This window comes from Excalfactoria chinensis, chromosome 2 (assembly GCF_039878825.1).
Source record: "Excalfactoria chinensis isolate bCotChi1 chromosome 2, bCotChi1.hap2, whole genome shotgun sequence".
Lineage (NCBI taxonomy): Eukaryota > Metazoa > Chordata > Aves > Galliformes > Phasianidae > Excalfactoria > Excalfactoria chinensis.
The window spans coordinates 29,713,292-29,736,758 of NC_092826.1; the positions used below are offsets into that span (position 1 = coordinate 29,713,292).

Genomic DNA, 23,467 nt, shown 5'->3' on the forward strand with positions numbered 1-23,467 from the left:
GATGAAGAAGATTAGGATCAGTAAGAGTTTGTTGGGTAGCTGCCAAACCGTGAAGAGTATTGGATAGTTTTGGAAAAGAGGAACAGTACGGGGATATTGCAAACCAAGAGTTCAGTGTGGCTAACTCAGACCTTAGAGATAAAGGGAGAACTGACATTATGTCAGAAAGGTGAGTTAAATGGTGATTTCTCTTAAAATACAGAAGATCGGTAATGTATTTGGAAAGATGCCTGAATAGGATGGAAGAGTAAACAGATCATCATAGCTTAATTTCACCAGAATTAAACTGATCATTGGATTTGTATGGTTCTGGCATTTCCAGTGCAGCAGTCAGTTCTATTAGCCCACTTCAGACTCAGAGCATTCTTCTTTGATTCCATTGCTAGATGTAAGACACCAGTTTTTCCAGAAATTTCATGCAGCTTAATGAATACTGCTGTGTTTTTGGAAGCATTCAAGGCAAGGTTGGATAGAGCCCTGGGCAACCTGATCTAGTGGGTGGCAGCCCTGCCTACAGCAGTGGAACTGGAGTTAGATGACTGTTAAGATCCATCCCAAACCAAACCATTATCTGATTCTATGTTTTTATGTAATATTGATCCTGAATGTTGAAAAATATTGAATTGATCCTTTACCCTTCATGAAAATTGATAAAACCTCAAAAAGCAGTGAATATTTTTCATATCTTTCTAGTAGTGAATCTGAATGGCACACAGACAGAGCCTAAACACTCGGTTTATTTTACAGAATCACAGAATCATGGGGGTTGGAAGGGATATTAAGAGATCATCGAGTCCAATCTCCCCTGGCTAAAGCAGGTACACTACTGTAGGTCACGCAGGCAGGCATCCATTGATTATCTTCATAGAAGGAGACTCCACAACCTCTCTGGGCAACCTGTTCCAGTGCTCTGTCACCCTTGCTGTAAAGTTCTTCTGCATGTTTGTATGGAACTTCCTGTGTTCAAGTTTTAGGCCACTGTGCCTTGTCCTATCACTACATACCACTGAGAAGAGCCTGGCCTCATCCATTTGCCTCCCACCTCCCTTTAGAAATTTATAAAAATTAATCAGATCACCCTTCAGTCTTCTTTTCCCCAGGCTGAACAGACCCAGGTTACTCAGTCTATCCTCATAAGGGAGCTGCCCCAGACCCTTAATCATCTTCCTTCTAGGAGTACCTGTCTTTTTTGAACTGGGTAGCTTGGAACTGGATACAGTAGTCTAAATGTGGCCTCCCCAGGACAGAGCAGAGGGGGAGAATCACCTCCCTTGACCTGCTGGCCACATTCTTTTTAATGCACCTCGGTGCTAGACTTGATTTTTTATTACTGCTAACATAGAAAGGCGTTAAGAATAAAACAGTGCAAGGAAGTAAAATCTGCTCTTCCTACATGTTTGTATGTGACCCAAGAGGCAGTGTATCTGACACAACTTCAATGGTCTATTACCATTGTCTCACTGAGAACATGTTTTAATGTGGAATAAAAAAGCAAATCAGTGATTGCTATGCAAAAGGGGAGAATCTACTAAGAGAACAATAAATAACAGAGCCATAAGTATTTCATTTTTAATACAAAGGTTGGTAGCCAAATAAGCCCTGTTTTGATTCTGAACTTCACTGAATTTGTTTGATTGTCTAGTTTAGCTTAAAAAAAAGACATGGCATCTTCTTATTCATAATGTTTTCAAAAGGAAGATCAGCTGTGTCTAGGTAGTTTTCCTGTCTGATTATAAGAGGAATATTGACAACTGTTGATAAGGAAAAAAAAAAAAAAAAAAAAAAAAAAGTGAAAAATAGCAAGGAGAGAAAAGCCTAATAAAATGACAGAAACTGGTAGTCATTTCACCCTAGTCTTCACTGACTAGCCAAATATCATGGGTGGCATGTTGTGTATTTTTATAGTGTGGTGAACAGCGTTATTTAAATGAAAAGGTACTAGTATACTGATATGCTGAAATCACAAGCTGCAACAGAATAGAAAAAATGTCTGTAATATTTCACATCTAGGAGAAAGTGGATGCTATTATTCACTCCATGAATTATTCACCAAATTAGTAGATCTTCCTGCTTGACCAGTCTGGAGCACAGGCCGTATGAGGAGCAGCTGAAGGAACTGGGATTGTTCAGCCTGGAGAAGAGTTGGCTTAGGGGAGACCTTATTGCTCTCTATAACTTCCTGAAGGGAGGTTGTGGTGAGCTGGGGGTCAGCCTCTTCTCTCATGTAATTAGTGATAGAACTAGAGGGAATGGTTTCAAGCTGCAACAGGGGAGGTTCAGGCTGGACATTAGGAAGTATTACTTCTCGGAAAGGGTAGTCAGGCATTGGAATGCACTGCCCAGGGAGGTGGTAGAGTCACCGACCATGGGAGTGTTCAAGAAACATTTGGATGTTGCGTTGAGGGGTATGATCTAGCTGGGAAGTATTGGTTATGGTTGGACTGGATGATCTTCTAGGTCTTTTCCAACCTTGAAAAATTCTGTGATTCTGTGAAATACCAGACTTAGTATTTAAGATGAAGACAGTGACCTCTTCCTCAGAAGCGCTATGAGAAGCCCTTAGGGACTGGCAGACTCAGGCAGTTTGAGATGAGATGTGAACCAGCTCCTGTTGAGGTCAGTTGCCAAACCCCTATTGAACAGGATGGTAGCCACACTCTTGAAATGTGATACAGGGGAAAAGCAGCTGATACTATTCCACTCTGCATATACAGAAGAAGCACGTCATGGAGAAGAGGGGTAATAGTCCCTCTTCTGCATGACGCAAGTGACATTCTGAAATACTATGTCTAACTTTGGGCATCATCGTACAAGGAAGGTGTGGGCACCCTTGGAAAAATGTAAAGAAATGTGATTTTACTGGGTAAAAAAGCCTATTACTAGCAGACTATACAATTAATCTCTTCAGAGAATATGCAATTGTGATGATAACAGAATTAAAGCCTTTCACTTCCTCACATCTTTTATGATCAACATAAAAGAACTTGAAAACACCACTGCTATACTTAACATTTGCTAAATTTGACTTTGTTCCAACTTTCAGAAAATGAGTTCCCACAGAGGTTCACATGCTCTTCTTAGTGATAACAGTTAAACATACGCTGATCCTAGGCTTCAGTCTGCCTCATGCCTCAGTGCAGCCTGGGTGAAGTAGCCTCTTTTTTCAGTGGAAAAGCTGAAAACATACTTCTTCGGTTAGTTCATATTAAACAGCCTGCAGGTTCCAAAGAATACAGGTGCATTATAGTACATGTGTTATTTAACTGCAAACATTCACATTAAGTATAAAGTGTACATTGTCCGGCCAGTAAGAATGAAGCCTGTTCTAAATAAAAGATCCCTATGCAAAAACCATATTCTTGTAGAACAGGTTCTGCCAGTATTCATCAGCAGTGAGCTAGGGTAAGTAAAGAAAGCCCTGCAGTAATTAAGATTGCCAGTCACCAGCAATTTCTGTACCCATAAGCTGATGTCCCAGTGAGGTGACATGCAGCACTCATTCTGCTGTCTATCAGGTAGGATTAATCTGTTTCAAGTTTCTAGTGAGAACAAGTCTATAAGTAAGAGCCTACATGCTACAATCTACTATGCTGTTACAATTATTGTGTCTCTTTCTATAAATTTTACAGCAACTGTAGTTACCTAATGAAACAGCCACAGAGAGATTGGATGGTCAAAACAAATAGATTATTCTTAGTGTTGACAGCAGACACTTCTTGAGATTCAGTTGGCTATTCTTTCCTGCATTTGAATCTTTCAAGTGCATGTGTTTCCTCCATAATGATGCAGTTAGAAACCTTTTGAGGAAGGAAATCATATTTTAAGTGATTATTTTACTCTTGATTTTTTTTTATTATTTATTGCAAAATCTAGGGGGATACAAAATAAAAAAAACACTGTTTATATATTATATTCAGATATGTTCGTGATTGGATGACTCAAATTCAGATATCCAGGAACCGCTAACTGCCTGGGTTTCTTATGGACTGGAATGGCATTGATGATCCTGTTCTGTTGTCCTACTTCTAGACTCACAAGCTTGTGATATTGTATATGATTTGGACCATTTTCTGGAAGTCCATTTCCTTTATTACTATTATTATTATTATTGTCATTGCAGTTGCTAAGAGCTCAAGTCCAGGTGCTTGATTAGATGCCTTAATATTTTCAAGAGATTTCTTACAGCATTGTGAGATAACAGAATACCATGAACTTTTCAACAAATATCTTTTTAAAATGAGAATCAAGCTCTCTGTGTGAAATGCTGATAGTCATCCATTCACAGGCCATGGTCTTTTGCTGTGCAAACATCAGAGCAGAGTAAACACAGAAGCATGAGAACTACCTTTTGGTTTGGCCAGGTGTGTACATATCCCTATATGTGTGTCCAGTAAATAAGTAACTCAGCACTCTTGATCTCTGTGACAGGAAGTGTTTGATGTGGGCTTTTGGAAGGCCACATCATTTCTTTTTATGTCAAAATCAGGAAAATAAAGTATTGACAGTATTTACAGTGTCATGCTACTTGGAAATTATTTATTCTACTACATGATAAAGGGATAAAGTAGTTGAGAGGATAACCTTGATAAAGAGGAGCTTAAGTGTTTGAAGCTGTATATGTGACAATGAGCAATTTCTTGATTTCCACCAATTATGACTTATTTAAGGACGGAAAGTTGCATTTAAGGCTACATTGTTTAATGATGCTAACTTTAAAACTTATTTGTAAGTGAACCATTTGGTATTCTATCTCTTTCATCCCTGATTGATAATGTGGCTTTTGTCAGGTTGTGGAATTGCATATCATTATGCACTATCTGTGTTACATTCTGAGGTCACGTGACTTGAAGGTACATGACAGCAGGCTGCTAGATCAAATCTCAACAGGTCTAAGACATAAATGCATGTAGGCATCATGGATCTAGTGAGTGTTGGCACATATTACTTTCCCTTGTTGCCTCCAGTGCAATCAGAGTAAAAAAGCTACCAGGAGTATCGCTTAAGGAAAAAGTAATTTTAATAGTATGAAGATTCTGAATTAAGGAATTATTAGGAATATATATGTGCATCACTGGGAATAGGGCTTTTCTTTCAAGGATAATCCTACCTCCAAATTGACAATCGAGTCAGATACCCTCTTGCTGTCTGAGAACCAGACATCTCGCATATTTTTCTGCCTTTCTCCAGCCTTTAAACAGCTGTTCCCTCCCATGCCCTGCTGCTGAGATGCTGTAATTGTCACAAAGGTGCTGCAGACATCTAGGGGGATAACATCCTAAACTTCTGTATCTAAATCAATCAGAACATATAATCTCTCAGTCCTGTGCCTCTTTGAGCACCTTGGATTATAGTCATCAGTTTCTCTATGCCTGTAATCCCACTCCCTCATACTCCAGGCCCATTCTGTCCCGTTGCAGCCTGCCAGGATGGCCGACCCAGCTGCCAAGTGTTGCTGAAGCCATAACCATAGCTACGCTCTGCTGAGTTCATCAACACATTCTACACATGACATTGCATAACCATCCATTCATTTGGGCTGAATTCAAGCCAGCAGTCTACCAGTTAAAAGCATTTTTTTTTTTTTTTCCCTGTTAACAAGTATAACCTTTATAAAATTAAGAATAAAACAGAGGAAGTACTGGTGATGTTAATTATAGTTCTTTCCCCCCACTACACACATCCACAATGGAGCAATAATAAAAAGCTCTGTCTTTATAAATCTTACTGAATATAGTTATTTGCACTTTCTTAGTGACTCACTGAATCTCTTCTTCTAACAGACTGATAAATTATTATATTTCCCTCACCGAGTTTCAATCCTGAATACTAAGGAATAATTATAAAATAGGTGTCCTGCTGTGAAAAATCCAATTTTGGATAATTGCAGGGGAAGGGAAAAAAAAAGGTACTGGATTAATTGATCTTTATGACTATTCATCAAAGTAGCAAATATGATGAGATCACAGATATTATTGCCAGTGGTGATACTTTAGAAAATTATTGATCACATCAGAAGATACAAAGCAAGCGATTTTCACTTTTCTACTTCTCAAACAATATATAAAAATTTCTGTTAAAAACAACATTTAAAAAAGAAATAAGTAGTACAGTTCTTTTATAAACAAAAGGCTTAAGATTCATTTCAGTAGTATTATGGCTTGGTTTTATTCTAGGATGTAATGAGTATTCATAACTAACAATTTATTTCTCTTTTGTTGTTTTTTGTGTTATAGTTCCAGATTGTGAACCTTTCAGAATAAATATTTTCTTGTATTATTTTAGAAATGTTCAGGAGTTAAAAAAGAGACCTCTAATCTTGACAGATTTGAGGCATCTCTTCAGAAAATTACCATGAATAATATGTACTAAAGTTTGCATATGGACTGCAGCATCTGACTTCAGTGACCAGTGGAAGAACTTCGATTTTGTTACCATTACTCTACAGACAATCAAGTAAATCTTGTAGGGAGAGTGTGAAAAACAAGTATAGAAGGCCTGTCTCAAGAACAAAATCACTCTCTGTGGTAAAGAACACATCAACCTCTAGGTTTTAAGTATAGTTATGCAAGTTATGATGACCTAATTAAGCAAAGTCTCACAGGAAATGCCAAGTAATTCTCAAATTAGCATTTTTGCAGAGAGTGTAATTACAGCACTTTCCATCTAAATCCCTTTTAAGTGATTTAAAGGTTATGGTTTGGCCTTCAGAAATAAAAGTGAGAGGAGACAAAGAATGCTGTACATCTTGCCCAGAAGCCAGAAAGTTTACTGGTGGAGTGTCAATCAACCAAGAGGGCCAGGTTCTTTATAGCCTGTACTTAGCCTATAGAGTTTTAGAGGACCTGCTTCGGTCACACATAGTCTTGGATGCAGGACTAGGCATCCACTGCCCTACTATGGTGAGAGACTCTTGTTTGTATTGCTTAGTGTCTTAAAGAAAGCTCCGAAAAAACTGCTCTCTGCAGAATGAGACCTTATGTCCTAGTGAAGTTTGCACGACATTCTCTCCCTGAAGGAACATACCTGGCACCATGAAAAGGCTTCCTGTGGAGGTTACTTATTGATATCAATAGAATTCTGTCCTAAGTAATTTTTGTTTGGGGAAAAGCTTTCAAACCTGTATGTCTGCTGCTTGAGTCCCTTTATACATATAGGACAAGTAAGCACATCTAAGGTCATACTGGTGTACATGGAAAGCTGCAAGAGACTAGGATGCAACGGATTAATTATCAGAGAATTTTGTGCTACGTTGAACTAAAATGTGCTAGAATATAGTATATTCTAGCTTACCTAATACTGTTTTAATTCAGTATTTTAGTATATATATTAATTCTGTATAATGGTAAAGGACTACTTTATTTTTAGTAATAGAAAACAAAATGGATGTTCTTGGGTCACTTGAAAATGCATTGCGACAGTCTTTCCACAAAACACCAGAATGGCTGATATGTTATGATAGAGGTCTGTTTTGACAAACTAAAAAAAATATGTATATAACCTGAATAATTTTGAGGATGTAGATTACACTGAAGTGAGGCAAAAGCATGCTGAATTATGGAAATTAGATTTCTGGCAGGTTACTGTATTATACATATGTACTGAAATTCAGAAATGTTCCGTGAAGGGTCATCAGCCTACTGTAAGGAATCCTGGTAACTTCAGCACCTCTGAAACTCATCCTCCCCTTCAGTTCCAACCTTTTCCTGTATCCCTATCTCTTCTTTTTCACACAGGCCAAAATCTGTCAAACTGTCTAGACTGAATAGGCAGGAGTAGAGCTTGAAGCTAAAATATAAGAATAAATATCCACACCTTTTTTCTCACTATCCAAGGTACATTCTGCAATCCTTCTTGAGCTTGAGATTTCATTCCAAGATGATAAGACGCAAGGTCTCCTAGCGTTCTTGGGAAACACTGCGTTTACACCATCCTGCAGGATGACATTTTTAGACATTGCTTGAGCCCCAATCCTTAAACAGCGCCCTGCTTCCAATATGTATACCTCACTAGGCTATGAGGGAAAGCATGCAGCTATCACCTCTCCAAAAATGCTGTGGCAGAACCAGGCCACCCTTCTCTTCTCATTTTCAGGGCATGCCTCCACTTCCTGGAGACCTTCCAGGACAAAGGACATGTTACAGAGGAACTCTGCAAGAAATTCTAGTGTTAGAAAAACTATGAGTTTGCCTGCAACTAAACCAAAGCCCAACTCATCCACTGCAGTAAGTTACATTTGATCAGCTTCAGGAAGGCTGAATGGCAAACCTCATCGTAGCATGCAGATTTCTCACAAGGCACTGGACAGATCTCTGCTCTCTGGTGGCAGAAACAACACTTGAGAAAATGGCATGCAGATGTGTCAGGGAGAGTTCAGATGGGTGTTAGGAAAAGGTTCTTCACCAGAGGGTGGTCAGGCACTGGAACAGGCTGTCCAGGGCAGTGGTCATGGCACCAAACCTGTCAGAGTTTAAGGAGAACTTGGGCAACACTCTCAGACACAGGGTTTGAATTTTGAGTTGTTGAGAATTTGAACTCAGTGATCCTTGTGGGTCTTTCCCAACTTGGGGTATTCTATGATTCTGTGAAGTGCTGTTCAAGGAGAGCAGCTTCCACCTTCACATACATATATTACACATAATACAGTCCTTGGGTTTTCATAAGCTATTTCCCTAATCTGCTGTCACTTCAGCAGTGCCATCCATCTGGAATCACAGCTGTAGGAACCAAAACTGCCTAATAACTAACACTGAGCAGCAAATGTCCATCAGTTTTAAGAAGGCAGTAGCAGGATCAGAAAGTTGCCATGGGAAAACACACAGGTTCTTCTACAAAGAAAGCTTAACTTTACTTGGTTAGAAAATACTTATTAGATCTGCTTTCCAGACCAGTTGGTTCTTAGTTATTCAGAAATATCATAGGACTATATCTACTGGTTGCTTGAACTAGAAACTGAAAAGCATAACTCCATTTTTACTAAGTAGATAATCCAGGCCTAACTTCTTTTCGCCCGCAAATCCTATTCTTTTAGGGAACAAGCAGCTGAGCCATTGTGTGGGATCAAGAATTAGTGACTACCTTTCCAAACTCCATTGACCCTGGCATCTTTAGACGTGTGCAGTAGAGTGCACGTATGAAAAAGAAAAAGGAGGTTTCTGTAGTCCATGTCTCTACTGTTAGATAATGCCTTTAACAATAGAGGCTTGCTAAGTCCTGACAAGCATTCTCAGTCCTCGGAAGAGAATGGAAACTGCTCTTTCTGCTTGGAGTCAGTGGTTCAGACAGGTAAATAATCTGATAGTACTGAATACAGTGAACAGATATATATATATATCTGTATTTATTATATATATATAAAGTCCTTGGCCAGTCTCCAAAGCTAACATCAGAACAGAGCCAAGAATTTAAGTATCAGAAAGATGTGGCTGGCAGGATTGGAGGCAAGAGATGTATCTCTAATAGCCATATGTGATGTGTTGAAGGGTTTGGGAGCAGGAGAGTGGTTGCTTTGTTACACTGAAGCAATTCGTCAGTGTCTGATCAGACTCTCTCAGGCTTAACTTTGATGCAGAGGCTACACCTCATTTAGTTGAGCTCAGTGTTGCTTAGCATCAAATATTGTCATATACCCAGTAAAAATATATCACTTTTAGCCTGTTTGTGTTTTGTTTTCCCCTCTATGTGGAGAAATTCCAGTGTAGTTTGGAGGTCACAGGAGGAAAATCCTTTGTCTAACTTCAGAAGGTTTTTATAGATCATAGGAAACAATGGAGAAGACTGACATTTGTGGGATTCGGGTGTGTTTCTTATTAGAGTACCTTCAGTCCAAGCTCTGTGATATATTAACAGATGTCAGGTCTTTATATATGTTGGGTAGTGGAGAACTGTCCCAGGATGTGAATTTTCTGGGTAGATCAGAAGCAGAGATGCAGCAGTGTGCTATAGGGGTACAGGCAAGATCAGTTTGGGCGCTGCTTGAGTAAAACTGAAAGGCTGAAGCAAGGGTGTTCCAGATTGGGGTGCTTTCATTGTAGTAGACAGAGGGAGGAATCTAATATGAACATACGTGTAGGTGTCTGTAATAGTTATTACAAATAAACAGTTCCATGGTTTGGGCTTAAATGTTAGGCATAGCTCTTCTAGGTACCCTTTCTTCCTTATACCTCTAGTTTTATCTCCTGTGAAAGAGAAGAAAACTGAAGTTTGTGTACATTAAAAACCTCAGTATTACCTTATATATCTCTAAAAAGATGAAAAAATTGTGAATTGTGACTGTAACTGACTTGATATGTGGTGACTTTTAGTTTGTGTTCTGCTGCCTCCCTCTTTTATCAGCAGATTACAGAATGCAGGCTTACCTTCTCAAAGAACCCCCTTAAATACTGTATGAGAACAAATCCTGACTTGTCTCTTCTTTTTCAGCAACTCCCTGTTTTCACCCCTGGTTTTCAAAGATACTGAAATCCTTGTGACTCTCCTGCTCAAAAGCAACTCCATGCCAAGTAATTCTCATTCTCAGCAGTGCTTGCTTACTTACCAGATGATTCATAACTTCCGAAAACTTCATGCTACTCTTTGTTCCTTCCTCTCATCTCAGCTCTGTGTAGTGATGCATGTGTTCTGGCATCTGTAAAAACACCATATCTGCCGAGCACAGCTAGAGTCTCCTAGAAATTCAAAGGAGGAAAATGTGTGCAGACATTCTTCCTTGGGCACAGAATTTCTTTGACATGAAAAACAAGTAAGCCTCACTTATGGAAGATAAAGAAATCAGAGAAAAGTAGACATACTAGCAAAGATAGAAGCAGAAAAATAGTTACACTGTATTTGGCAGAAGGAGTTCTGAATATATGGAAAGATTGTTGGAGTTCTTTGTTAATAGAACTCCCCAGCATCTGAATTATCACAGGATTTGATCCTGGAGTCTGGGATGTGGCCTCTGGGAAGAAATTTAGAAGTTGTTGCCTGTTGCCCACTGTACAGACAGGTTTACAGCAGTTTTATTTCTATTGAATCAGACAGACCTGGAGCTAAGCTTCTCAGCCTGTTTGTCTTTATGTGAACAACTACATAAAAATGCACCTTGATCATTGAATCTAGTGATAAATGTACTCATGGGTATTTTGGTAGGGTCTGGGGACAGAATATCCTTCATACCAGATGCTGTATAAGCGAATGTGAGAGAATTTGTCTTCCTAGCTTCTAAGAAGAACTGTGTTACCCACTAGAGGTGTTAACTTGGGTTTGCATGTGGTAAGTGATTTGTTCAGGAAGACAAAGCCAGCATGTGAGAGTTTGAGGCACATATGTATGTATATAAGACAAGCTGACATGCACACAAATGGAAAAATAAGTGATTCACGCATTCAAGCTCTATTTCCTATGGGTTATAAGGGCAGAAGAAAAAATTAATTCTGAATGTTAAATATGTCCATGTCAGACAAATACTATCATCGTTAGTTGAATAGATGAAGGTAATTAAGGAAAGCATAGCTGTCAGGTAAAAAAAAAAAAAAAAAAAAAAAAAAAAAAAAAAAAAAAGGGAGAAAGGTGTAAGGTAAGTCAGTCTTTAGTCCCTCATGGAGCTATTACTTTTATCCTGTGGCCCTTTCCAAAGCTGAAGATGTAAGATCTTTGAACTGAATCAATAAGGATTTCCAGCAATTACCAGGCAGTACAGTAGCTTCAACTAGTGAGTCAGTTAGGGTAAATCACTACAGAAGTCAGTGAATTTTTGGATAACACTCCTCTAGCCCCAGTATTTTAGCAAGGCCATCCAGTCTGACATTGCAGTGCAATACTTTTACTGTGAAGTCTTATTTTTCTTTTTAACCGTAATATTTTTTTTACACTATTTTCCAGGCCCTGATTATATCAAGCAAAAATTTCAAGAAGGAATGGAAGTAAAAGACAAATCTGAAGACAAAGTTCAAGAACAACCACCTACCCCAAAAGAGTCACCTCACTTTTATCGGAAAGGTACTACACCGCCTCGAACCCCAGAAGCAAGTCCGAGGTCGAGTCCTCCTCTTCCTTCTGAGCCTTCTCCTTCAAAACACCAGAAAAAGCAAAACTCCACTTCTGGGGCAAAACTCAATCAAGAAAAAAGGCTTTTAGCCACAGAGAACATAACACCCACAATTAACAAGCCTTTATATTCAAAAGCACCAATAAAGGAAGAAATAGCTGTGAAACACCAGTCAAAGCTTTCAGCCCATCACAATCCCACCAGCACAGAGAACGGAGAGTTGCATGGTCACTACCATGGTTATTATGTAAAAATGAATCCAACAGTGCTTCCACAGGAGCTTGGGGAAGAAAATGATGAATATGACAACCCATCACCATCAACAGTTTCACGGATACCACACTCACAGAAGCCAAGCCCTGCTAGATCTGGGGGTAAGCCAGATGCCAAAGAAAACAAACCTGAGACAAAAATTAAGAAACCAGAATTTGCTGCACCAAAGAATCCAGCTAATAAGGAGTCACATTCAGCCACGGAAAAAGAAGTAGTAAACAGCTCGGTGAGTACAAGAGAGCTTTTCACCTTTACTTCGCTTTTACCTCTTACTGCTGACCATTGTAGCCTGAAGACAGGAAAGGCTCAGTCTTCGGTCAAATATTTGTATGGATACAGTCAGCTAGCTAGAACTGTCTGTACAAGATTGAAATGAGGTGCACACATTCCAGTCCTTAAAATTGGAAGGGGGCAGCTGATATAGCCAAATATAAACAGGCTTTTGAATTGTATACCCTAATGCATCCACAAATACAAGGGTATTGTTTATGCCTAAAATTCTATTACAGTGTGTTTGAGATACATATTTTCAAATAGAAATATCTTTCCTTGCTTTTTTTTCAAAACAATATTTGATGTATCTTAGTTTAATAGATAATTACTAAGTACTAGAAGTTGCACAGCTAGGCTCCTGTCATGATGCAGAAGTTACCGCATATCCTGTAGCTTCTCCCAAAAATCTTGTAAAAAAGTGAAATTTAAGAATTTTTTTCCATCACTTCTTCACATGCCAGAGAAATGAATTGATGACAGTCATCAGGAGTTGTATAACTTGCAGTTACTCTCATCATACATTTTAATGTGAATGGTAGCAACACAGGAGCTGTAGTTGTGTTCTTAAATAAAGGCAATTTTGCAAGCCAGATGTAATGACAAATTGTTTAGTATTCTATTAAAATGATACAGTATTTTCTTGTTCAGCCAGCGTATGTTGCATTTCCAGAGCTTCAGGGCAAAAAACACCACCAGCAAAACACTTCCAGAAGCCTCTGTGGGCTCCAGAGACTTAAGGAAAAGGCCATTGAGAGTAGTTAGTACAAGGTTACTACCTCTAGAGCTTGGAAAGTTTATGAGCAACAAGTCATTGGAGACTGCAGGGTATTTGGGAAGTGTCCCTGTATATACTTGCTCTGATCTCATTCTCTAAAGGTGGTTTTAATTACTCTTGGAGGTGGGATGCTGCCCTGCTAGCTGACCCAGTCCAGACATTTTCCCCTTTTCATTTTCTTCTCTGTGTTGATAGTTGCTCTGAAACCGGGCAGTTTTGTGACAAAATATACACTGCTTCCAACCAGACTGGGATTTTAGTGTGATATGAAAAACTAAGCATTTTTCCTTGTCAGAAAATGGAGAAAAAAATTAATACTATAATTCAGGTTACTATGGATTTGAATGTCATAGTCGTTTAGAAATAATGGAATTATCAGCAGTTGAACTGAGACGGAGAAATGACTAATAAGCATTTCTATTCCCTGTTAAGAAAAAAAAAATGTCAAATTCAGAACTTGTGATGATTATGAAACTATTTCTGGTGAAGAGAAACTCAAGAATGCATTAGTTGTAGATGCTGAATTAAACTGCAGCAAATTAGGAAATCTAGATAATTGTGATATTGTTTCTTTATTAATAAACATTGCTTCTCTGAAACATTGTTTTGTACACCTAGAAAGAAAAGAAAAAAAAACAATCAGTGTGTCATTATTAAGAAAGGATAAACAGAATGACTCAATTAAGAAATCCTGTGAGTCTCGCCCTGAGCACCGGATTTCATTAATAAATAATTTAAAAGTGAAAGGTAAAAGAATTTCCAACCAACATGCATTGTAAAAGGTCTTGTCAGACAAGCTTGAAATCTTCAAGAGGCAGAGAAATGATGCCCTCGGTCGAGAAGGTCATTTGATTTGCTTTGGCAGTTACTTCTTCTGACAAGGAAGCCAATGTAATGCAAAGGCTAAATGTCACATTAAAATCATTTTTAAAAGACTGACCAATGTTTATCAAGTAGTAATTGGAAAACGTCAGTAATTTTGTATTATTCTTGGATTAATTCTGCTACGCTGCTTTATTAACGTGCTTACTAGTGACATGGAAGAGAACATAAATGTGTTCTGATAAAGTTCGCAAAAGACAGAGGAGTTAGAAACCTGATAAAGAACGACAACAGCAGATCACCAGTACAAACTGATCCAAATCACCAGACAGCAAAGATGAAGTTTAATTATAATCTTCAGTACAGCAAAACGTAAGCTCATGTGCTGAAAGACAGTTGGTAGAGCCTAACTATGCAGAATGGGAACTGGAAAAGGCTGGTAGATCAGAAGGTTAGATCTGGATCAGGAGAGGTAACTGAGCATGAGCGCTCAGTCTGCTGTTCATCATAAGCGTTAATATAATCCATAGATTTACTGACAGGAAAGATTAAGCAAGAGTACATGAGAGTCTGTTTTATCTGGGCTTGGCACTAGTGCAACCATTTCTGAAACAAAATACAATATTCATAAATCAGAGATTGAAAATGAAAAAAAAAAAAAAAAAAAAAAAAGAAAAAGAAAAACAAAACAAAACAAGGAAAGTCCCATGAAAAGCAGCAAGAGTGATTAAAACATATTAGAAGGGAGGATCTGAAACAGAAAATCTGTTTGGCACATTAAATCACATTCTGTAAGTACACACCCTAAAATAGTTTACAATAAAATTTCAAAGAACAAGCATCTGAAAGTTGAAGCTAGACAGATTTAAAGTCTAATTTTAAATTGCTATTAATGAGATTAATTAAATGTACCATCAGTTTTCATCACTCCTCACTAAGTAGTTCAACAAAGAATATTTTGCCAAAATTATGTCCTTTAGTTTAGCAAGAAGCTTATATTCTGTTTTGTGTAGATCAGACTAGATGTTCACAGTGGTTTTGTAATCTGCAAATCTGTATTACAGCTCATATCAGCCCTTTAACCTTTCAGATCTCACAGATATGACTCCTATCTAGGGTAATGCAAAGCTGTCAGGCTCATGAATGTTTAGTGAGCACACAGAATTTCAGCCTGCATCAGAATATTTTCTTCAGCTCTGGTGAAAATAAGGGGCTAGAATTAGTCCTTATTTTTCTTATATTGCATCCTGACCAAATTGTCACTTGGAGCTGAGGGAGTTTTCACATTAAGAAACCAAGCAGCAAACCTGAACAGCTGTTTATTGACCTTCTAGAATAATCAGAATGAGGACTGTGAACTTAACAGCTTGTTATCTGGAAGGATGGAAGAGCAATCAGGTATAGCACATTAACTACTGTTTACTGATATTACAGCCCTCTGCTTCATTTGGAGCACACTAATTGCATTACTCTTATTATCAGCATGTCAGTAAGGCGGGAACATAGAGCTTAGGAGATAATTTTTAATATAACATTTTCAGAAGAATGTATGTTTTTCGAAGATATCTTTCATCTGTGTCTATAAATGACTCAGTAGAATGCAATTCCTAAAAGTGAAAAGTTGCTGGAAAAAATAACTGATTAGAGTACTTCTCTTTATCCCAGACAGTTCTGAACATGAAGATACTTTAGAATTCCAATGCTGCATTAGGGAATTATTTTGTTTTATTCAGTAATTGCAATGCATTATATTCTATATATTAATTCTGACAAACTGTTGTGGTTTGAAAACACTCACCTGCATTGGATCTTCCATTAAAGTTTAAAAATATATTTGTTAGGAAATAGAAAACAGAAACAAACTCTGATTATTGTGAAAAGAGTGAGAAAGTATGACTTGGGTATATGAAATTTAGTACATAACATTTATTGAGTGCTTTTATTAGATTAACTGGAACTGCTCTGCTTTTTCCAGGTTTCCAGTGAGAGTGCATTAAGAACGTAGACATACGACATATAATTTTTAGTTCTTCTTTCCACGTATCTAAATCAGAGCTATTTCTCACATCTGAATGAAACACAGACATTTAAGATGTTCATATGCATTGATCTGGATTAAGAATTTTATTTACAGCAAAGTCCATGGTAGTCATTTGGTTAATAAAATTTGCAGTTCGTATTTTCTATGAATCTGTTACATCTTTAAGAATATTATTTAAAATCATTTATGCAGTATATTGGTTATAGTACTGATTGTGCAGGTATCCCTATTTCTGACATTATACTTGCAAAATATCAGCACATACTCATACCCACAACAAACTTGAAATACATAAATGTATATCTCTATGTTCTTATTTTCTACTGCTCAAAAAACAAAGTTTAGAATCATTCCAGAGCTTCTTTGAAAGAGCAATACGACCCTGTCACAATTTTATCAAGGTAAAAAACATGCATAAGAACAGGATGCCAATGTCACTGTTCATCAGCTGTTCCTAAATAATTGCTAGGTTTTAGGCACTGACACTAGTAAATTGTAGGTGAATCATCCTTTTTTTTAACCAAGTCTGAAGAGCCTACTAGTTATACTGTGTAAAGAATATGCTACAGAGATTTCATTGGGACTTAATTGCAAACCAATAGTGTTGTTTCTAATTTCTCATTTGCAGCCTCTAGCCCCAGTATCAACTTGCATCCTCCTATCTCACCTTGAATGTGAGGTGGTTTGAGATACACTTGGATTTGGATAACAAATAGAACTGAATTGTAAAAAAAATGTCATTGTAATGTCTGCTTATGTATACACATTTGATTTGTCTGACATGTCTGTGTTGCCTTAGGGCCAGGTACAAGCACAGGCACCAATGTTCTATGTATGATATTCCCAGGTTTTTGTATTGTAGATCAAGATTTTTAAGCCACACAGACTATTTAGCCTGGTTTTTATCTTTAAATCATTACATCTGGCTGAACATTACCCCGTGTATTTCTGCTTCCATCTCTTTATTCACTTAACATGCAGTTATCAAGAAATAAAACTACCATGATGTTAGGAAAATAGACCTCTATCTGCCTGATCCTAAAAAAATCTTTGAGCAAGAACTTTATGCTAAATATAATAGACATTCATAGTGCAACGGGATTACAGGAGCAGTCTTAACAATTCCTGGCTCTCTGTTTTAGGAAAATAACTTTCTTCCCTGCCCATACTGAAACCTAATCGTATGGCTGTATTTTTATCTGCGTAAGTGGCTGACGTATTAGAACATGGAGGGGCAGTTTTTAAGCAGGACTAAAGGTTTTCTGCTATAGCTTCTTTATTGCACCTGTGCTAGTCACTCTTAGACTCCTCAGACTAATTTTGGCTTTTGCTATTTTAAGCCTTTGCACTGAAGCCTTATTTATGGGATTTGCCGTGAAGCATTAAATGTTTATTTCATAGGTGTCTGAAGAACAGGTAGTAGTTAACTGCATGATAATCCTGGGTTGTACAAATATTGCTCGATCATTTTTTACTTTATCAGGAAACTATTTTTGACACAAAATCTTGGTTATTAGACAAGGAAATACACAGAACAGGTTGAAGGAGATGAGATTTATTTCCGTAAAGCATAGGCTTAATATTATCATAAATATACATTTTTTCTTTGATCTTCATATGAAATCAACAATCAAGTTCTTAAAGTATTGCTTTCTTCTGTCTTTGTAGGTGAGATTTCTTGATTCAGACTATAGTCTCTAGGGTGGTTTTTTTTTTGCCTAATTTATCCAGTGTTACTGTGGTGAGATTATTAAACCCATGTAACCTGAGAGATGCATCCATAGAGAAATCCCTTCTTCCTCCACCAACCTTAATTTCTTAAGACTAATGATACTGAATTGCTCTTTGATCTGCCGTCCCAACTTACCATTCAGTCAAAAACTGTCTTGTAGCTATCAGAATGCTGTTTCAGGAAATACTTTAGGAAATGAGTAAGGCTCATTGGCTCCTTGAACTCCTGGTAGGTCTTCAGTAGGAATAAAACAACTTGATTTTGATGGATTTTATTTTAAATTAGGTAGAGTATTAGACACCCAAATCCCAGTGAATTTTAATGGCATCAGGCATTGGTCTCCTTCATGCTTCCTCAGAATTTCTGTGCAGTTTTAGGTTGGAGGCTGAACTATAAAGAATCTAGTGACCTGGCTTTGGTCAAACTGAGTCCCTACAGATGCCAAACTCAAATTTGAGCACACATCAGTAATGTATTCACACTCCTTGTGGACAGAGATGTAACATTATGTATGTATTACTTCTGTTTGTCATGTGAGATTCTGGGATTAATTTTTTTTTTAAGATAAGGTCACTCACTCTGAGTGACACATTAACACTCAGGACTGCCAAACTGAGAGATTTGTAAATCGGCTATTATTTCAAGTAAAGCAAGTTTTGTTGTTTAAATTCTTCTGATGTGACTTTCTTGTATAAACCTCACAGTTTCCAAATGTAGTTGGTGGGAGTCATCTGTTCTGAAAGAATTGGTGGGAACTTGAATTTCCTTTGCGGTAGGAAAGCACAAAGAACCACAGCTAGCACAGTTGGGACAGTGCTAGAAAGCAAAAGAAGAAATGAAAATCAAGTTGCACATGCACACAGGCTGCTTACAGTCCTCTGATTAAAATGTGGTGATACCTGGAGTCAGACTCTCGTTTTTTATGCTTATTCTCCATCACCAAGCTTCTCATATTCTTTGGTGCATAGTGGCTCACTTCCTGTAGGAAGTAGGGAGCACAGTTCCACTTCTGTTCTGTGATCCAATGGTTAAAACATACCACTGGTAAGTGGGCGCTTTAGTGGTACTAAAAATTCCTTTGGTCAAGGTAACCCTAAACCCTAGTCTTCAGTTTCCTAGTGAATGTTTTTGACATTCTGCCACTAGGCCAAAGGCTAATGTTGCTACTAATACCTTTCCCCCATGGCAAAATGTAAGGAGCATCCTGATGGTCACAGGCACTGATTGAACTTCAACACGTAGTTCCTTGGCATATGCATAGATGTATCTGAAGAGGTGCAGGGGGAACATCACGACCTGTAGGGACTGAACTGCTAATTAGTGTTAGACTCCCCCAAGATTTAAGCAGTGCTTGACAAAACATTTTTTGTGACTTATTAAGGAACTTAGCAGTCCACATCTAGCCTGTTATCATACCTACTGTGTAAATGTGTGTTCTGGTAGATGTTTAAGTGACTGTTTCGGGATAAGAGTATGTGGTACAATAGCGACACTAATGTTCAGTAGCTTCCTAGTTACAGCAAATTTTTAATTGCAAGTTCTTGTAACTTATTATTCCAGAAGCTGCATAAGAAATGTTGTCATTGCCATAAAGCATAATGAACCACAAGGAATGCTTCTTGTGAAAACTGAAAAAAGAAATTCTGATTTTCAATAAAATGAATTCATTCTTCTGGAAGCCAGTGATCTTTAAGTAGTTCAGCTTTATGGAGAGAGTTTTTGATGTTTTTTTTGTGATTCAGGAAATCATTGTCTGAGTAAAAGGTTTTTCTGTTTCTACTTGCACTAACTACACACCTTAGCACATACAAATTTATGTGAAAATATGTTGCAGTAAACCAAATACATTGACAGAAGAATGGAAAAATTTAGGAACTCCATCTGTTGAATACATTATTTCAAGTTGTTTACAGAATGCCTCCGTGTTCACTAAAGGTAAGGATTTGCAACCAAGTTTCAAAGTAGATCAAAGCAAGTTTTTAGTATTGCAAATTGAAAATTATTTATTTGTTTATCCTGTAACAGATATATTACTAGCGATTTTAGTGGAGTGATAATATATATATATTTTTTTTCCTTTTAACTATCAAAAAAGGTGTTCTTTTCATACAACTCATTATTGTGCAAAACCCTGCTTCTTCCTTGTAATGGTGTCAGAGAAGGAACCCACTGTATGGATGAGGAACAGTGCTCTGGCTTCAAGTTTGACTTCTTTATTTTGTTTTCTTTTAAGCTGGCACCATTTTCATTTTTATAGCTTTGTTTACGTTTGTACAGTCATATTTGTCAGACAGTTATTCTCAGTGTGATTAAGAGCTGTGTAATATTATACTTACCTTTATTTATCCAGTTCATTTTCATACAGATGATATTTAGGTCACTAGAAAAGAAGAGTTTAACCAAGGCTACATTTCATGAGCAGAGTCTGCGCTTTTGATATTTAGATAATCTTTCAGAGCAAAACCAGATCCTGTTTGTTGCTGTGCACTATGTGAAAGATTGCATTTTTGGAGGTGTGGTTTAGTGGACATGGTGGTGATAGGTTGACAGTTGCACTGGATGATCTTTGTGGTTTTCTCCAGCCTTAATGATTCTATGGTTCTATGATTAATTTTGTTCTCTTTGTTTATTTTCAGGGCCCTAACTCAGTCATGATTGCCCTGGTAATGCTGTTGAATATTGGTCTAGCCATTCTTTTTGTCCATTTTCTAACTTGATTGGAATTAGGAAAGGTAAGCAAGGTCTTGTTTTCGTATACAATCACCACATCCACCCCACCTCAAATTATAAAGATTGAATTTATTTGCATACTTTTAATGTTTCCTACTTTAATTTTAGCTATGCCTGAATGTGATTCAACATAGTTATTTAATTATGTAACTGTTTTGACCCTTCAGTGAAGTCATGACAACTAGTGGTGTTAGCCCACAGTTCTCTGCAGTTGTGTCATCAGCCTTTTAAATGGCACCAGGCATACTCAGACACAGGGAAGGAGGCTTGGCGTTAGGATGATGGGACGCAAGAGAGATGAAACTTGGAAAATTCAGCCAGGGGCCCAGATCAGTTTGTCTGCTGGTGGTTTGTGGCTTTGGGGTCCTCTGAAAGCTGAAGCAAGCAGCCATGTCGGAAAACAAACAAAATAATATGCTGAAGCAGCCCCACCAGTGAAGTGCGTTGGCTTCTCCATCTGTTCCAACAGAGTGTGACTAAACTGGAAATGTACGGAGCTGCACTTTTTGTTGATGGAAGCTAACAGCTGCCTTACTATTTTACCGTCTGATGTTTTTAGTGGGGAGATGGGAAAACGACTGCCAGAGGAATGTGGTCAGAGGATTCTGTTGCTGTGGAAGTGATTCCAGCGTTCACTCCTATCTCATTAGAAGAAATAGTTAGCAGCATCAGTCACCAGTCTTATTCCATTACCTGCTGCTTTTAACATCTCCCACAGTGTTCTGGGAGATTGAATTTCATTTGCCTGTGCATGATTCTGTTCATTCGTTGTTTGTGAAATCTGATGTATAGCCATAACATAGTGTGTAGTCCAACCTGGAGAGAGCAACCGGTTCTGCCTAGCAGCAGAAGCAGAAGATAAAACCTTTATCTAATCTGAAGGAGTAATTCTTAAATTCATTTTCCTAAATCTGAAGAGTCTGTTCACTTTAAGGTTTAGGAAACAATACACAAGTACAATATGCAAAAATTGCTATCTTCCTAAAAGAGCTCAAATACTTACGGCAGTAGCAAGCAAAACTCTTTTGAATAAAAAAAAATATGAATTCAAAGTTGTTATCAGCACATCCTAAGCTGGAGATGAAATACCAGAATAATGCGAGGAAGACAAAATGCGGAGTTTGCATGTTGATTTATTTTTTATTTTTAATTTATTTTTTAATTCTGGTGCTGTGATAATTAGTGATTTGAATTATTATGTTTCAGCACTGAGGTGTTTTGCCAGCATTTAAAATAACGTCTTGTCTGAGTGCTCATTAATGCCAGTGACAGTTAAGCTAATGCTCATAATAAACTATCGTGATTTTTAAACACTAGTTTTGTGTTGAATACATTCAGGTAGAGCATTTAGACATGTTAAGTGATCGTTTATCGATTTGATGCCTTCAGTGTCTTTGAAGTCCATTTATAATTTTACCTCAGCATTAAAAAATCCTCAAAATTTTTCGTTTGGGAAGTTTGTCTTAAGTAGCTTCACAGCCCTTTGTTATAATGACGTGATCATGTTTCTTTTACGTGCCATTATACTGTAATTATTGTACCCTATATTAACCAAAAGCATGCTTACTTGCTGAAAATATGTGGTGTGATCATTTGGAAAGAAAGCATTTTAATTTGAAGCTGCAAAAAGCAAAGGGCTTGTATTACGGTTTATTTTATCTCTGTTAGACGATATTTCATACAATATAGTTTTTGAACCTGTTTGTAAACTTTATAAGTGTTTGCATGGTGTAACAGGCGACATTCTTAAAAGTACATTAGCTATCTTTTGATGCAGCATATTAAAGTAACTTAGGTGCGGACTGAATAGAGTGCAGCGAAGCAGCTCCAAGCAGGGCAGTAACACCGTGGTGTTTTTTACAGAAGTATGTTGAGAATCCTGTGTTTTCACCAGTGTGGATAAAGAAGAAAGCAGAAAGAGAGCAAATGAAAATAAAGCTTGTATATTTATTTTTTAAAGAGTCAAAATTGTGTTTTAAATTTAGGAAGGTAATTTTTAAATAAGAACAAAGTTTTAAAAGTTACTGTGTAAGCCTTGACGTAATGGACAAAATGTTCCATCCAACAGTGAAATCACCCCCCCGTCTCCTTACGTGGAGAGGTAATTTTGTAACTGACATATTTAATTCCTATTAAATGTTTATTTAAAATACTTTATGCTCTGGAAATAATGGGTAACAAAGCTTATGAAAATGTTTATAAATTTAAGTAAGCATGTTAGTACCATTTATAAATATGTATGATTTATAAGCTTTTTTAAAACAAAGCTCAAACAAATTGTTGGTATTTTTCTAAAATGTGCACAGCTGTATTTTACATGAAAGGCTATTTATAATTGGTTGTTATACTGTACACTACATTTTGGACAGCACAATGAAGCCTGCCAATGTACTTAATAATGTCATTTTGTCTATTTAAAGTTTCTTGCTGTCAAAGAATGAACTCTTTATCTATGAGTTTATTTATAATTCTTGACCCAAAATGTATAATGTACAGTTTTCACAACTGTATTTGCTCTAATAAAAATAAGTTGGTTATTAATAGAGTTTCAGACTGGTTCTTCCTGTTTACAAATTGCTTTTGTCACTCTCCAGAAACAACTTTTCAAGCAGACTAAATAAACAAGAAATGAACCAGGATTATAAAGTGAAGTCTTGACCCATTTGAAATTATTGTAAGTTACTGTTTTCAACAAAATCATTAAGGAAATATTTTTTAAAAGTACCTTTAAAAAAAGAAAGAAAGAAAAAAGGCAAGTTTCCTTATGTGTCTTTTTTTCGTGTTCTGGGACACAAT

At 37.3% G+C, this 23,467-nt stretch overlaps 1 protein-coding gene across 4 annotated transcripts in view; it reads left to right on the forward strand.

Annotated features, from left to right (window-relative positions):
• Positions 1 to 23,228, forward strand: part of JPH1 (junctophilin 1) — an 84,178-nt gene extending 60,950 nt beyond the window's left edge. Inside the window, exons 4-6 of one of the 4 annotated variants that reach the window (XM_072330629.1) lie at positions 11,860 to 12,524; positions 20,578 to 20,673; positions 20,780 to 23,228. In XM_072330629.1, the coding sequence (XP_072186730.1) occupies positions 11,860 to 12,524; positions 20,578 to 20,658 (746 nt within the window). In that variant the 3' untranslated portion in view covers positions 20,659 to 20,673; positions 20,780 to 23,228. The remainder of the gene's footprint in view (positions 1 to 11,859; positions 12,525 to 20,577; positions 20,674 to 20,779) is intronic. The other 3 variants (XM_072330630.1, XM_072330628.1, XM_072330631.1) reach the window with 3 other exon arrangements.
• The last annotated feature ends 239 nt before the right edge of the window (positions 23,229 to 23,467 follow it).